Source organism: Narcine bancroftii, chromosome 10 (genome assembly GCF_036971445.1).
Source record: "Narcine bancroftii isolate sNarBan1 chromosome 10, sNarBan1.hap1, whole genome shotgun sequence".
Lineage (NCBI taxonomy): Eukaryota > Metazoa > Chordata > Chondrichthyes > Torpediniformes > Narcinidae > Narcine > Narcine bancroftii.
Window position 1 is genome coordinate 22455084 of NC_091478.1, and position 18268 is coordinate 22473351.

Genomic DNA, 18268 nt, shown 5'->3' on the forward strand with positions numbered 1-18268 from the left:
AATTAATTCCAGTTGTCCATTTCAAACTTTTATAGGCTTGCATGCAATTGGAGACCCAATGAAGCTGTACTTGTACCTTCAAATCTGGATCCTTTGGAACATACATATGTTCTTTGTCTAGAAGTTTTGAAATTATCACCAAACTAAGGTGCCTCCTGAGTTGCCTAGAAAAATAGTAGTGCGTTAATTTACATCTTTGTTCCAGCACATTTAGATTTCTACTGTTTTGGGCAAATAAATGAGATGTGACATCTAATATTCAATATGGGCAACAGGGATAAGGCAGATAATCACAAGCCAATAAGTATCAGGAAGATCATGGGGAAAAGTTGATTTGGACTTGCAGAGGTGGCAATTAATTAAAGATTAAGCATGATTTTACTAGAATCAGAATTTGTCATGACAAGTCACAAAATTTGTTGTTTTACTAAGCAGGGGATGTACTGTCAGACTGACTTGATTGATTTTTTTTCCCTAAAAGGTAACTGAGGGATTCAATAAAGGTAGGGCAGTTGAGATATTCTATGTGGGGAATCTAGTCCCAAATGGGATCTAGGGCAAGTTAGCAACAAGGATCTGAAAATAACCAGATGATGGGAGGCAGAGAATGATGGTTAAGAGTTGTTTTTTGTTCCTGGAAGTCTGTAATCAATGATAATGACAGCTATGTTGCTTGTTATGGATGCAAATACAAGGAGGTATATTATTCGCAAGTCCACACATGACATGACAATTGGCAATATCATGAATGGTGAAGAGGTGGCCTTTTGACTACAGAATGATACTAATGAAGGTAGAATGGAAGTTGTAAGGTGATCCATTTTGAAAGGAACATTAATGTAATGACATTCTTATTAAATGATGGGCCCTTAGTGTACACATCAAAAGACAAATATGTGTCAATCTGAACAGGTCTGACCAATGAGTTACAACAGAGATTAAGGTTGTCAAGATATTCTAATTTCCATAGCCCCCTTGTGAGTACCACTATCCACCTACATAATCCAACATTTCTGGTGCAACTGAAAGCCAGGGATGGACTAAGTACTAAAAACATTGCGATCAGGTTCTTCAACCTCCCCCTTGTTACAATCATCATGGACTGCTCCAACACCTCAAGAGAACTGTCTGCACTACTGTGATAGCACTTTTTTCTTGCACAATGGTAAACGTGAACATTTATTATCCCTTTCAGATTTATGATCACTTTATAACTTAATGTATACCATTGTGGATGTCTTTTTTTCTTGAACAGGTTCAAAAGTACCTTTTTGACTGCAACAAATTTAAAAAAAATTGGTGCATTGTACAATGTATATGACAAACTAATTATCATTACACTTGAAAGGCCAACATGGCCTGTTTCCGCACCGTAAATGGTTATATGAAGTTAAAATACAGATCTTGTTCTTCTAGGCAAATGACTGTACAGACACAGGTCTGAGTGCCTTATTCGTATTTTTAAAGGAATCTGAAAAGCATAGAACCGTAGAGAGAATACTATTTAGCACTTTATAGCAGTGATAGTTCAACCTTTATCCAGAGTTCAGATTTCTTCTTGGTTAGAATGTATTGAAGAGTCTGGCTTTGTCAGGAACATAAAAAATGATGCAGCTTTAAAACAGAATCAACAATGCTCGCATTGAGCATAACACATTACCTTCCTCTTGTACAGAAATCAGGCAGCAGCTGAACTAGGTACACAAGATTATGATGATGTTTTGATAAGTCACTTATTATCTTGCAGAGTTCGAACATCTGTTGAAAACCAAGATGGTTTGTGTTTGCATTGGCTTTTACAGAGTCAAGCAAATACCAACTTACAATGTTTACAAATATCTGATGACATGACAAATATAATTTGAACATTAAAATATTGAATATTATTGTCAAATATTCAAATGATCCAAGTAAATAGGTGATCACTGAAATTAATCCAATTTTTAAAAATGTGTTCATCCCCATGGTGAATAACACAAATTTACACTCCCCTGGAATGTTTCTGTACCAACAACTAACATTTCAAAGCCTCTGCTTCTCAGCAATTTTGTTTCTCTGTACACCGATGCCTGGTCACTCCCCGATGAACTAGCTTGAAGCAGCTGCTGAATATGGATATGGATAGCTTGCTGTAACATTTTTAATTATAGGGACAGTACAGATTAATGGCTAGAGATAATATGGGTAGTTATTTACAGTAAAGCCCATGGTATCTGGCATTTAAGCAACTGGCAAAAAAAATTGAAGATAAATTCTTTTTTTTTAAATAAATAAGAATAAAATTACAGATAAAAATACACAAGTTTAAAATCATAAAACTAAATATTCTCTGAAGTAACACATAAACCTTTGGTGAAGATGGGAGCAAAAATTTAGCCAGTGGAGTGCCTTGGTTGTGTTTTGCTTGTAGCTGCTGTTTAAATAAAGTTGTGTGAAACAGCAATGTCGTCACCAAAGATGAACAGTTGGTTGATGCCTTTTACCATTGGGGTGATTCTCTTAAAAATGTCTCCTTATCCCTGCTTAGAAAGAGTGACCCGGTTCAGAGGCTTTATCTGTAAACTTAGGCGCGGGATTAATTATCTATAACGTTATTGTTAGTCTTTCAGATGGCCCTGTGGAGAAGGAGAAACCTACAGATGCAGTGACAATTAAACGTTTTCAAAAAACAAACTGAAAATAAAGTTAAATGTTTTAAGGTTTCATGGTAATGTCCTTCTCTTTCCCAATTTTGGGAAGGGGTATTTCGTATCTTGTCTTTAGTTCTTAATATTACTTTGACTCCAAATCCTTTACTTGCTTTCTTTGGAATAAGTGGGCCAACAGATTTGATATTGACTGCTTCACAATCCCACGTAGTTGCCCTCACCCTACCTTATCGCTAGAAGGGCCATATTAAATGAGATGGAAAGGCTATGTCCCTCCCACTCATACTCAATGGTTGTCTGATATGATGGCATGCTTGACCTTGGAAAAAATTAAGATGTTCCACTACTGAAATGAATCTTAACTTTGTTTCTTTATGGGGTTCCTTTCTTAATTATTTTCAAAATCTGTAAGATTAATTCATTTCTTGTTTTTGACTCGATTGTTTACCTGCTTTTTTCATTAGTAGCTGACTGCTTGTGTTAAGCCAGTATCTACCAAAGGGAGGGGATAGATAAATTACATCATTAGTATAGTGTTTTTTTTTTTACTTCTTTTCAATGTAACATAGGTTTCAATACCATTTTTATATAAGGTTTGTTAATAGTTTATTGTCATGTATTGACAAAACATTTATTTGATGAAACCAATAAAAATATTGAAAAAGGTTTATATATTCATGCAGTTGGAGTTTGTTCAGTGCAAGAACTTGTGTCTTTTAAACTGTTTATTCTTAATGCAGGTGGACTGGTTAGGTATTTCTAAGTCTCAAGCAACCAGAAAATACACTTATTTGGCATCTACCAATCCCCAAAAGTGCAGGATTCCAGGGATTTTGACTATACATACAAGACCACAAGCTCAGCCCACTACTGTTCATGGTTGCTGACTCAAGTCTGCACTCCCTGTTTTAAATCAAACAGAATCATCAAGTTTACGAATGATACAACAGTAGTTGGCCTCATTGGCAACAACAATAAGTCAGCTTAGAGGAGTCATGTGCTGGAGTAGTGGCCGGTAGGGTAAAACCAGACCTCTCCAGAAAAGAAGAAAAAAAAGTTAAGGCAAAGTTCAATAAATGCAAAATATAAAAAATAAAAGATAAAGTTGCAAAGAGAAAGAAAGTGGCACCCAAGAATGAAAAACTAAAAACAACGGGGAAAAAAAAAAGACACCGGAAAAGAAATGAGAAGGCCTTACCTGCACGAAGGAACAGGGAGCCGTGGTGGAGAAGAGCGCCCAATCTCAGAGGTTGGTGTCGGCCCTGCGGGGTCGCAACTCCCCGAGCAGTGGACTGCAAAAATGGCTCTCTGATCCAAACAAAAGTGTGCAACTGTGCATGCGTAAAGAGTAGGGCATGCGCAATGCGCAATTTAAGGTAAAGGAAAACACCGACAGGAGGGAGGCTCATCCGAGGAGCAGGCAAACACAGCGCAACCAGCTGAGGGACGCCCGACACCAGGGCTCTCAGCTGGAAGATGAGGAAAGCGGAAGGAGAGGGAGTGAAGTACCAGGTGAGAAAGAAAGTCAACGGGGTGAGCAGCAACAGGAGGCTCGAAAAATGAGCAGCTCAGAAGGAGAGGACCAACAGCAAGAGGCCAAGCAAGAAGAGACCTGACAAAGTGAGACAAGCAACTCAATCAGAAAAATCAGAAGAGTCACAGGTACAAAGAAGAAAAGAAGACCAAGATCTTCACAGAGTGATAGAAGGTAAAACAGATGGACAGAGTATAGATAAAGCTTTTATTGAAGAACAAATGAGAACATTAAAAGAATGGTTGTCATTAGAATTTAGTGAAATGAAAAGAAAAATGAAAAGATTAGAACTAGTAATGACAGAAATAGGGAAAAGAGTAGAAAATTGGAAGAACGAGAAATGGCTGTAGAAATGGAAGTAAACAACTTAAGAGGAAAATTGGAAGAAAGTGAAAAAAATTAAAGAGGCACAAGAGTTGTTAGCTCAGAAAATTGGTATTTTGGAAAATGATACTAGGCGAAACAATATAAAAATAGTGGGTCTAAAGGAAGATGAAGAAGGCACAGATATGAAGGAATTTATAAAAGAATTGATCCTGAAATTCCTGGGAATGACAGAAATGCAGGAAGGAATGGAAATAGAAAGGGCACACGGAACACTAGCTCCGAAACCACAGACACATCAAAAACAAGATCCATTTTAGTAAAATTTTTGAGATATACGACAAAAGAAAATATACTGGAGCGGGCAAGGAATAAAATTAGAGAAGACAATAAACCATTGGAATACAAGGGTCAAAAAATATTTTTTTTTACCCAGTCACAACTTTTGAACTCTTAAAAGAGGAAGGAGTTTAATACAGCAAAATTGATTCTATGGAAAAAAGGTTATAAATTCACGTTAAGACATCCAGCTGTGCTTAAAATATTCATCCCCAGAGAGCAAAACAGACTGTTCTCGGATCCGGAGGAAGCACAAGAATTTGCAGAACGCTTGCAGGACAAAAGGAGAGATGAAGAGATGTAATAAGAATGAAGAATGGTGATAAAATATATATATATTGCTTTTACATCTTTATATATGTAAAGAACTGAAGAAGGGAAGGAAGGAAGGGGGGAAAAAAGGGAGAACTTTGCTATATGTGTTTTAAAAAGTTTTCTGGGGGGGGTTGGGAGAGAATAACCGTCACTGCGAAATCAGTTGACGCTTGTGAGCAGGATCGCAATCCAAATGGAAAGGGGAGTTGTGGTTGAAAGGATGAGGGCAACTCAGAGAGGGGTGGGGGGGGGGGGAAGAAAAAGAGATATTTGGGGTTAAGGGAATATTGGATGTGGGAGTTGTTGGAGTATTTTATGTTTTAAATGTGTTGTCATACATTGAGTATAAAAAGGGAAAACAGATGAAAATGGGAAAAGGTGATGAGGAAGCAGAAATGAGGTGTAAACAGAATATGAGATGGCCACATTGAACTATATGACTATAAGCATTAATGGAATACATAACCAGATTAAAAGGAAGAGACTATTAAATTTACAGAAAAAAGAAAAAATAGATATATCACTTGTGCAGGAAACGCATCTAACTGAAGTGGAACATAAATTAAAGAGAGACTGGGTAGGGCACGTAACAGCAGCATCATATAATTCAAAAGCTAGAGGTGTAGCTATATTAATTAATAAAAATGTACCAATCAAAATAGAGGAGGAAATAATAGATCCAGCAGGGAGGTATGTAATGATAAAGTGTCAGATATATTCAAAATTTTGGAATTTGCTCAATATATATGCACCTAATGAGGAGGATCAAAAGTTTATGCAAGATATTTTTTTGAAGATTGTAGATACACCAGGAAATATATTTTGGTATTACTGGAGGGGATTTTAACCTTAATTTGGATCCAATGTTGGATAAAACTGAACAAAAGACTAGTAAAAAGAATAAAATAGCCAAATTTATGGTTAAATCAATGCAGGAAATGAAACTTATGGATATATGGAGGAGGCATCACCCAAGAGAGAAGGAATACTCATATTATTCAAGTAGGCATAAAACATATTCAAGGATTGATATGTTTTTGTTGTCGGCCCATATTCAAGGAAGAGTTAGAAAAACGGAATATAAAACTAGATTACTATCTGATCATTCACCCGTTATTAGCAATAGAACTGGAGGACATCCAACCAAGAACATATCTTTGGCTTGGCTTCGCGGACGAAGATTTATGGAGGGGGTAAAAGTCCATGTCAGCTGCAGGCTCGTTTGTGGCTGACAAGTCCGATGCGGGACAGGCAGACACGGTTGCAGCGGCTGCAGGGGAAAATTGGTTGGTTGGGGTTGGGTGTTGGGTTTTTCCTCCTTTGCCTTTTGTCAGTGAGGTGGGCTCTGCGGTCTTCTTCAAAGGAGGTTGCTGCCAGCCAAACTGTGAGGCGCCAAGATGCACGGTTTGAGGCGATATCAGCCCACTGGCGGTGGTCAATGTGGCAGGCACCAAGAGATTTCTTTAGGCAGTCCTTGTACCTCTTCTTTGGTGCACCTCTGTCACGGTGGCCAGTGGAGAGCTCGCCATATAACACGATCTTGGGAAGGCGATGGTCCTCCATTCTGGAGACGTGACCCACCCAGCGCAGCTGGATCTTCAGCAGCGTGGACTCGATGCTGTCAACTTCTGCCATCCCGAGTACTTCGACGTTTGGAATGAAAGCGCTCCAATGGATGTTGAGGATGGAGCGGAGACAACGCTGGTGGAAGCGTTCTAGGAGCCGTAGGTGATGCCGGTAGAGGACCCATGATTCGGAGCCGAACAGGAGTGTGGGTATGACAACGGCTCTGTATACGCTTACCTTTGTGAGGTTTTTCAGTTGGTTGTTTTTCCAGACTCTTTTGTGTAGTCTTCCAAAGGCGCTATTTGCCTTGGCAAGTCTGTTGTCTATCTCATTGTCGATCCTTGCATCTGATGAAATGGTGCAGCCGAGATAGGTAAACTGGTTGACCGTTTTGAGTTTTGTGTGCCCGATGGAGATGTTGGGGGGCTGGTAGTCATGGTGGGGAGCTGGCTGATGGAGGACCTCAGTTTTCTTCAGGCTGACTTCCAGGCCAAACATTTTGGCAGTTTCCGCAAAGCAGGACGTCAAGCGCTGAAGAGCTGGCACTGAATGGGCAACTAAAGCGGCATCGTCTGCAAAGAGTAGTTCACGGACAAGTTTCTCTTGTGTCTTGGTGTGAGCTTGCAGGCGCCTCAGATTGAAGAGACTGCCATCCGTGCGGTACCGGATGTAAACAGCGTCTTCATTGTTGGGGTCTTTCATGGCTTGGTTCAGCATCATGCTGAAGAAGATTGAAAAGAGGGTTGGTGCGAGAACACAGCCTTGCTTCACGCCATTATTAATGGAGAAGGGTTCAGAGAGCTCTTTGCTGTATCTGACCCGACCTTGATGGTTTTCGTGCAGTTGAATAATCATGTTGAGGAACTTTGGGGTCATCTGATGCGCTCTAGTATTTGCCAAAGCCCTTTCCTGCTCACGGTGTCGAAGACTTTGGCGAGGTCAACAAAGGTGATGTAGAGTCCTTTGTTTTGTTCTCTGCACTTTTCTTGGAGCTGTCTGAGGGCAAAGACCATGTCAGTAGTTCCTCTGTTTGCGCGAAAGCCGCACTGTGATTCTGGGAGAATATTCTCGGCGACACTAGGTATTATTCTATTTAGTAGAATCCTAGCGAAGATTTTTCCTGCAATGGAGAGCAGCGTGATTCCCCTGTAGTTTGAGCAGTCTGATTTCTCGCCTTTGTTTTTGTACAGGGTGATGATGGTGGCATCACGAAGGTCCTGAGGCAGTTTTCCTTGGTCCCAACAAAGCTTGAAAAACTCATGCAGTTTGGCATGCAGAGTTTTGCCGCCAGCCTTCCAGACCTCTGGGGGGATTCCCAGAGGTCTGGAACATATAGATGGAGGTTAAACTCCATGCTACTTAAAAGGCAGGAATTTAGAGAGTTTATTGAACGCTAAATTAAAACTTATTTTGAAATGAATACGGAATCAGTGATAGACAAATTTATATTATGGGATGCAATGAAAGTCTTCGTTAGAGGGCAGATAATAAGTTACGTAACTAAGATGAAAAAAGACTACAATTGGGGAAAAAAGGAGGTAGTAAGTTCAGAAAAGGAACTAGCCACAAGGGATGATATTACAAAAAGGAGAGAATTGGCAGACAAAAAAATAAAATACAAAACATTACAAACGTACAAGGTGGAGAAGAACATAATGAAAATAAAGCAAAAGTATTACGAACTGGGAGAAAAAACATAAAATATTAGCCTGGCAACTTAGAACAAGCTAAAAGAACTGTATTGGGCATCAAGGAAAAAGGACAAACAAATTACATATAACCCAATAGAGATTAATGAGAACTTTAAGGATTTTTATGAACAATTATACCAAACTGAGAACGAGGGGAAAGATGATAAAATAGAAGAGTTTTTAGATAAAATTGAACTGCCGAAATTGCAAGAAGAGGAGCAAAACAAACTGATAAAACCATTTGAAATAGAGGAAGTACAGGATATATTAAAAAAGCTGCCGAACAATAAAACGCCTGGAGAGGATGGATTTCCAATAGAATTTTATAAAACATTTAAAGAGTTATTAATTCCTCCTCTCCTGGAAGTAATGAACCCGATAGAAGAAACACAAAACTTGTCAGATTCATGTAAGCAGCAATAATTACAGTAATACCAAAGACAGGGAAGGATCCACTAACACCAGCATCATATAGACCAATATCTCTACTTAATTCAGATTATAAGATAATAGTGAAATTATTAGCAAACAGATTGGCCGATTGTGTACCAAAAATAGTAAAACAAGATCAAACTGGATTTATTAAGAAAAGATGAACAGTGGATAATGTCTGTAAATTTATTAATCTAATTCATGCAGTTCAAGGAAATAAGATGCCAACAGTGGCTGTTGCTTTAGACGCAGAAAAAGCCTTTGACAGAGTAGAGTGGAACTACTTATTTAAAGTATTACAGAAGTTCAATCTACCAGAAAAATATATTAATTGGAGTAAAGCATTGTATAATGGACCATTGGCGAAGGTAGCAGTAAATGGATATGTATTGAACCAATTTAAATTAAGTAGGTCAACTAGACAGGGATGTCCATTATCCCCCCTCATTGTTCACTTTAGCAATAGAACCATTGGCAGAACTGATAAGATCAGAAAATAAAATAAACATGATAAAAATAAAGGAGAAGGAGTATAAAATCTTCTTATTTGCAGATGACATCATAGTATATCTAACAGAACCAGAGATATCAATAAAAGAATTACATAAGAAATTGAAGGAATATGGAGAAATATCGGGGTACAAGATCAACGCAAATAAAAAGATGAGTAACGCGGATTATACAGAATTTAAAAAAGAATCACCATTTAAATGGCAAACACAAGCAATCCGATACCTAGGTATTAGGTTAGATAATAACTTAAGCCACCTGTACACACTAAATTATCAGCCACGAATAAAGAAATTGCAGGAAGACTTAGAACATTGGAAAGAATTACTGCTAACATTGATAGGGAGGGTAAATTGCATTAAAATGAATGTGTTCCCAAGGATACAATACTTAATTCAATCGTTGCCAATTCCTTTAACAGAGAAATTCTTTAATAATAAGGAATAATAAGGAAATTCTTGTGGATAGGGGGGGAAACCAAGAATAGCATTAGGTAAATTAATAGAGAAGTACAACCAAGGTGGTTTGCAGTTACCAAACTTTAGAAATTATTATAGAGCCGCACAATTAAGGTATTTATCAGATTTTTACCAGGCAAGGGAAAAAATCAGACTTAACTAAGACAGAACTAGATAAAATAGGGGAGAAGGCACCGGAGCATATACTTTATGTGGGATGAAAAGCTGGTGGAATATAAAAGCTCACCAGTATTGCATCATTTACTTAAATATGGAAGATCCACTTAGATAGGAAAAAAACTGAATTACTAAATACCAAAATTATTATTGACGCAAAATCCACTAATCCCTTTTGCAATAGATAACCTTTCCTTTAGAGAATGGGAGAGAAAAGGAATCAAAAGAATAGAAAATTGTTTTTTGGGAAATAATTTATTAACATTTGAACAGTTGAAGTACAAATATGGAATAAGTCATGGTACAATGTTTGCATATATTTAAAGGATAAATTGGGAAATAGACTGAGATTACCAGAAGGAAGCAACTTTGAATATGTGATTACAGACACAATGAAAATTAGAAGATTTATAATGAACATGTACATTAAGCTGCAAGATAAGGAAAGTGATGAAATAAAGTGTAAACCCAAACAAAAGTGGGAAAAGGATTTAAACATAAAGATAAAAAATGAAACATGGGAAAAGTTATCTTCTAGATCTATGAAGAATATAATAAACACAAGGTATAAGATTAAGGTAACATTCTTAATATTAAGGTAACACACAGTATAAATGGTTACACAGGTTATAAATCACGCCCCAAAAGTTTAAAAAATGGGATCCAACATTATCAGACAGATGTTTTCGGTATAAGGAAAAGGGAACAACAGTACATGCAATTTGGGCATGTGAGAAAGTGAAAATGTTTTGGGAAGATCTAAATCGGGTATTAAATAAAAATCACAAAAAATAATATACCAAAAAATCCAGAGATCTTTCTTCTAAGTAATTTTAGTAGTAAGGAATTAGGCCTCAAATTGGATAAAGCGGAAAAAAGATTTATTATGATAGCCTTAGCAGTAGCAAAAAAATGTATAATGTCAAATTGGAAAATGGAAGAGAGCCTGAGAATACAGCAATGGTACATGGAAATGAATAAATGTATTCCATTGGTAAAAATAACATAATTTAAAAAATAAAGTCACATTATTTGAACAAATTTGGGAACCGTACATGGAACATAACGTCCTCCACCCCCTAAAATGACAAAACGACTTGATCCATTGTGTAAAAGTAGGTGACACATTTTTCTTGTTTATTTTTCATTGTTTGATGACATTGTTTAATGGTTTTATTGTATATGTTGAATATTTATTGGTTTTGGGTAGGGGGGAAAAAAAGGGAGAAAATGGTACTGTGTATATTTAATGAGAAACGTTTGTATATATATTTTGGTTGATATGGTTCACAGTGTGAAAAATAAAAAAATTATAAAAAACCCAAAAAAAAAGTCAGCTTACAGAGAAGGCTTGGAGGCTTGTAAAATGATGTGAGAAAAGCAAATTGATTCTCAACATGGACAAGACAAAGGAGACAATTGTGGACTTCAGGAGGATGGAGGATGACAACTCTCCACTACTCATCAATGGTTGTCATGGAGAGAGCAGACAGCACAAAATTGCTTGCTGTACATATAAGGGACGACCCAACCTGGACCCACAACAGATCCTCGTTAGGTTGAGGTGGGCAAGGCTACCATTTTACAGGATCACCACTGAGTGTCCTGTCTGGCTGCATCGTTGTGTGGTGTGATAGTTGCAAAATATCAGACCAGACGCCAATAGAGGGGATCATCAAAACAGCTGAAAAATATCACTGGAGTCTCTTTCCTTTACTGACGACTTTCACCAGGAGTGTTGTTTAAATAGGGTTCATAGAATTATTGAGGGCCTTTTTCATCCATCACACAGCATATGTGACCCACTACCATCAAACATTACAGCATAGAAATAGGCCCCTTTGGTCCTTCTAGTCTGTGCCAAACCATTTTTCTGCCTAGTCCCACTGACTCCATACCTCTCCCATCCATGTACCTGTCCAAATTCTTCTTAAATGTTAAAATTGAGCCTGCATTCACCACTTCAGCTGGCAGCTTGTTTCACACTCCCACCACTCGCTGTATGAAGAAGTTCCCCCTTGTGTTCCCCCTGAAATTTTCCCCTTTCACCCTTAACTCAGGTGCTCTCGTTTATATCTCAGTGGAAAAAGACGACTTACATTTACTCAGTCTATCCTCCTCATAATTTTAAATACCTTTATCAAATTTTCCATCATTCTTCTATGCTCCAGCGAATGAAGTCATAACCTTTCTCTGTAACTCTGTTCCTGAAGTCCGGGCAACATCCTAGTAAATCTTCTCTGTACGCTTTTTATCTTATTGATCTCTTTCCTGTAGTTAGGTGACCAAAATTACACACGATACTCCAAATTTGGCCTCACCAATGTCATATTCAACTTTATCAAAACATCCTAACTCCTAAACTCAATTCTTGATTTATGAAGGCCAATATGCCAAAAGCTCTCTTTACAACCCTATCTATCTGTGACACCACTTTCAGGGAATTATGTATCTGTATTCCCAAAACCCTTTGTTCTACCACACTCTTCAGTACCCTACCATTTCGCGCGCATGCACACACACACACACACACACACACACACACACACACACACACACACACACACACACACACACACACACACACACACACACACACACACACACACACACACGTAAGCAATCCTTTATCCAGAACCCTTGGGGGACACTGTGCCCCGAATTTCAGATTTTTCCGGATTTCAGAAAGCTAGATTTAAACCCACCCGAATTGTGCTGCCGTATCCACCCCCACCCCCTTCTAGTCGCGCTGCCATCTACACCCCTTGCCAGCCCGACTTGCGCTGCCAGTCTCCCGCCCGTCTGACTAGTTTTATTTACATCCTCTAACTGCCTTGTTTGGTATTGTTGGAGAGTGGGATAACTCTTAACGGCATCTGATTGGCATGTATTAGCTTTTACTTCACTTATGGCGAGGCAGGTAGTGTTGCTCAGATGGAGAACATTGCTTCACCTACTCTTGTTCAATGGCTACACGATATCAGGTCATGTTTAAATTTAGAGAAGATGCGATACTCAATTTCCAATTTGAATTTAACTTTTCAAACACTGTGGAGACCTTTTATGAATTATTTTCAGAATCTGATTTGATATGAATACAGAAATGTTGACGAATAAGGTAATTTATTACTTTGATTAGAATTTTTTTTCCTCTTGTATTTAGTAGTGGGTTTAGATCTTTTTATCATAAAGATGTATTATTTCTTGGCTTTCAATATGTATTCTTATATAACTTTTAACATGTATTCTTATATAATCTGTATTTTTCAATGTGGAATTTCAATAAAAAATATTGAAAAAGAAATGATTATGGACTTGACTTTAACTTGATATTAGTTCACCAGTGACCAGTAAGGAACAGTTGACATGTTTAATTGATGCCTGTGTACTCTTTTACTATGTGGTAAGTGACATCACCTTATGAAACAACATAATTTGTCCAATATATGATTGCTCCTTACAACACTGCAGTTTCAATAATTACTTGTGCCACACCAGGACTCCAGATGTTAAGCATTAGTTATCAACTTTATAAAGTCACATCCTCATTTTGCTGCCAAGCAAGCTTACTCGATTAATCTATTCCCACAACTCCCTCAATAGCCCCCCAATTTTTTTTAAAATTCATAGTATACCATTTAGTGAATGGAGCTCAGGGTGCAGCTAATGTAACACCACATCAGAAAAATAACATTATTATATGCAGACAATCTCATGTCCCAAGGAACCTACAAGGAGGCACCAATGCTATTGCCAGAGGCCTCAAGGAAGTGAAGTTTAAGGTCCAGTTAGGGAGTTTCAGAGTTTGAACAAGCTCTGAACAAAAAATGCATCTTGTTTTGACTAACTTTGGAGCTGGTCGGCCACTATCAGTTTACTCAAGGACAAATGATGGTGAATCTCAGTTCCTCCTATCATGTATATGAGCCATTAACAATTTGCCATTATCCTGCTTCTTCAAGCAGATGGCCCAGTTAGCTCTAAATCCTTTCCACACTGATACTAGACAGGCAAAGTGGGGGTGCAATACTTCAGCTGATGAGCGGTCTGACAGATAATGTGAGACGTAGGAAACAACTCAGCAGGTGTAAAACACAGGATTCTGTTGACACCGTGGTTAAGTAAAAGGCTTAGGCCCAAAACGTTCGTGATGTATATTTCCCTTTGCTAGATAAAGGCACTGTTTGACCTGCATCTATGTTTTTTCAGTAGCAGGTGTGATCAGGCAAGAAGAACCCCGCATACATGGCGACATAGAAGAATGTGAAGAATTGGGGAGTGTCTGAAATGCTTGTGGATAAAGGCAGGGAAACATCAGGAGAACAAAAGAACCACACTCCTCAAACTAACTCGACCGAGGCTATCCAGAACACCATGTCCTGGGCCAGACTACTTCCAGTTATTATGGCGAGTCTCGAGTCCATACCTAACTGTCCAGATTCCTTACAAACTGACGGCAGTGCAGTTAATAAAGTTGCTAGAAGAACTAGCAGAAGGTAGAAATAGAGGCCTTAAGAGGTATGTCCTGGAATTATGGGAAGCAATTGGAGGGCATGAGACAGGAAAAGAAGGAGACAAGCAGTTCAGGGCAGAGAAAAATACCTAGAGTTTAATGCAGCAAGAGGATAGAAGTCAACTGCCAAATCAGGTGTATTATGCTGGTGGAATTAGATCACCAGAGAACTGAAGGCAGTGGAAGGCCATGCCAGCAGATCAATCATTTGGTTGGCATGGATAAAAAGACATGATCTGCAGGACTTAAACCACAACATGGATATTAAGATACTACCTTGAACAAACTCTGAGGTAAAGTCCCAGGGAAGATTAAAAGCATCCAACTGTATACACAAGCTAATCTCTCCAGGGAACATTAATGGATGTCTGCTGAAAGAACCAAGTTAAGCTTAACCAGCAGGATACAGGAGTTGATTTCAATATGTGAGAATAATTACGTTAACACAATAATAGATAGAAATGCCACATCACTTCCACTGTACAATGTAGCTAGCAAAGGAACAATGGACACAATATCAGAGTATATGAGTTTTCTCAGTTAATTGCTGTCAATACAACCATGCACTTCTCCGTACATGACAGGATCAGGTGTTTTTTAAGTCACTGTAATGCCAATTGTCTTGCAGTGGAAGAGCTCGAATTGGAAAAAATGGACCAAATGCAGGCAAATGGGACAAGCCCAGAATGACAACATGGACTTGTTGGGCCAAAGGGCCTTTTACATGTTGTATGACTATATGGATGAGCTATTGAAATTTGTAAAATGTTACATCTTTGCAACTGGAAATGCTATGAAATTCTGGAATGGATAGGTTCAGATAACAAATATATTGACCAAAGTAAAACCAAATAGAAAAACAGTTTCACCTTGTTGATTAATCGAAAGAAAGATAGGAAAGTTGCATAAAATGCACCTGGGACCTTCAGGGAGTTATACCCGTGAGGTAGTGATGACTCAGATGCAGATGAGCAGGGTACCAACAGGCTGAACTAATTCCACACATGAGCCCATCTTCAAAAGAGTTCACGTGTCCTTCACCCATGCTTCCTCAAATCATCTTTAAAGTCATAAAACATCAATTAAATTGCATACATCTCCCACCAACACCAATCTTACCTTCGAGCTCCAGTGCCTGATGTTGTTGAGAAGATTTTTCAGTAAACACTGTAAGTCTTTCAAAGGCGTAAGCTGCAGCTCTTGTTCAAGGCCAATTCTAACCAACAAGCTTATCAGCAATACTAACTCTTTATCAGAGTATGCTTCAGGGCAAATGGAGGTGCACAGCAGAAGAAACTAATTGAATTTAAAAACAAATAGGCATGTTTCTCTCTAGAGATCAGCAGGAGGAAAATAAAGCACAAAAGATTTTAAATTGCTAGACATTTCCAGAATTTGAATTAGCCTATTTAATTATGTGCAAGTAAGTTCTCCATGGTTAAACATTGTGAATAACAAATTGCCAAGATGGAATCTCACCTTAAAAAGTCTCCAGCAAGCTAGTTTATAGATTGCATAATTAATTTGGAATTTTGCAATTGTTTTTCATTGCAGTTTTTGTACATTCCTTGATTCCTTGTACATCACTTGGTCTTGTTTAAAACATCACAGAATTAAAAATAGATTTCTCAGAGGGGAAGGAACACAAATTGGCAAATCATCCCTTAATGTGCATTTAAAAGAAACCAGTGGGTAAATAATAGCTCAGATTAATTTTACCAGATTGAGTGTGGAAGTCAACCTAATTATTGCCTCTCTATTTGTTGAACTTTAATACAATTAACTTTTTCTAACATTATAAAAAGTTTTACCTTGACTACATTCTTTATGCCAAATTCTGGCAGAGTGCTGAAGATGGAAACTCCCTGGGAAGTTGGCACATTATCCTTTGGATCATTTTCTTTATCATTTTGCAGTTCAGACCTAGAGAAAAAATAACAATTTAGCATGTTAATTTGCAATGATTATCTTATTTCAAGGGCAACATGATTTGCAGCAATACTACATTAAACCCTCATGGAAGATGGGCAAGTAAATTCAACAGGTCTGGAATAAACTGAATCAGGGGAAGTATCAGATCAGAATTTATTGTCGAGTCACAAAATGTGTTGTTTTGCGGCAGCATCACAGTGAAAACATTCATATAAACCACCTTACAGAAATAAATGAAAATAGTGCATGAAAAGTCAAAGTAAAGCAGTGTCTTTGGTTCATTGATCATTCAGGATGGTTGAGATGAAGAAACTGTCCTTGTGCTGCTGAGAGCTCATCTTTAGGCTCCTGTACCTCCCCCTCCCCCCCCTCCCCCCCCAATGGTAGCAGAGTGAAGAGGGTATGGCCTGCATGGTGGAGGTCCTTAAGGATAGAAGCTGCTTTCATAAGACCACCTCTTGAGGATGTCCTTGATGATATGAAGTTTGAAGCCTGTGATGTTGCAGGCCAAGTTAACAACGCTCTGGAATTTTATTTCTTGTCCTGAACATTGATAACTCCATATCAAATAGTGATGCTTCCAGCCAGAATGCTCTCCACAGTACACCTGTAGAAGTTTTCAAGAGCCTTCAGTGACACACCAAGTCTCCTCACAAAGTATAGCTGCTGGCAAGCCTTCTTCATGTTTGGATTGACATGGAGATTCCAGTACAAATCCTTAGAGATGTTGACACCCAGGAATTTGAAGTTTTTGACCCTCTCCACTACTGATGAGGACTGGGCCGTGTTCCCCTAACTTCCTTCTGAAGTCCACAATTATCTCCTTGATTTTGCTAACATTGAGTACAAAGTTGTGGTATGACACTACTCATCGAGCTGATCTATCTCCCTCTTGAATGTTTCCTCTTTGCCACAATTCTGCCAATAACCGTGGTGTCATCAGCAAATTTGCAGAGAGCATTGGAATTGTGCCTGGCCACAGTTATGGGCATACAGTGAGTAGAGCAGTGGGCTAAGCACACATCCTTGAGGTGTACTTGTGCTGATAATCAGTGAGGAGGAGATAATGTTTCCAATTTGTACTGACTGTGGTCTTCCAATGAGAAAGTCAAGGATCCAGTTGCAGAAGCCCAGGAGATTCTTGACCAGGACTGAGGGAATAATGGTGTTGAAGGCTGTTCATCTATGAAGAATAGCTGTATGTACGAGTTGCTGTTTCTGAGATGATTCAGAGCTGAGTGGAGAGCCAGTGATATTGTCTCTGCTGTGGAGCGATTGTGGCAATAGGTGAATTGGAGTGGGACCAGACAATTGCATAGGTACGGGTTAATTCTATCCATGACCAATCTCTCAAATCAAGTCACCTTTATTTATCGTTCATACCATGCCTGCAAAGTAAAGTTAGATGGCATATTTAAATAAATATAACAAACTATAAGAGTCCAGTATTTTTTCCTTCCCTGGATATTAAATAAACCATAAAAGACAAAGGAAAAAAGCTAAAAATTAAAATGCACATCGTTGGGCCACAACCTTAATTCACTCTCTTTATTTATCTGTTGGGACGGCTTGTCTCTTAACTCATTTCTTAAGGGTTGGGGTGGGGTATAGATAATATCTGTGCACTTACGTGCCTCATTCTTCACTCCAACGAACTTGAGGTTTTTTTTTTTTTTTTGTTTTTTTTTATATAACGGCCTCGACGATGGAGTTGTCAATGGTGCCCCCGGGCACTCCTGAAGTTGACAACCATCTCTTTTTAAAAAAACATTCAGATACAGGTTGTTGGCTCAGTACCAGTCTGTTAGTGATTGCACATCGTCTCTGTA

The 18268-nt window shown here is 38.4% G+C and overlaps 1 protein-coding gene across 6 annotated transcripts in view; it reads right to left on the minus strand.

The window, feature by feature from the left end:
- slf2 (SMC5-SMC6 complex localization factor 2) overlaps nt 1-18268 on the minus strand; it is a 102671-nt gene that overhangs the window by 19096 nt on the left and 65307 nt on the right. For 5 of the 6 annotated variants that reach the window (XM_069900105.1, XM_069900106.1, XM_069900104.1 and 2 more), the window contains 4 exons: nt 16319-16430; nt 15627-15803; nt 1661-1758; nt 77-164 (listed from right to left, as the gene is read on the minus strand). In XM_069900105.1, coding sequence (XP_069756206.1) covers nt 77-164; nt 1661-1758; nt 15627-15803; nt 16319-16430 — 475 coding nt within the window. Of the gene's footprint in view, nt 1-76; nt 165-1660; nt 1759-12158; nt 12266-15626; nt 15804-16318; nt 16431-18268 lie in introns of those variants that run through there. The other variant, XM_069900110.1, reaches the window with a different exon arrangement.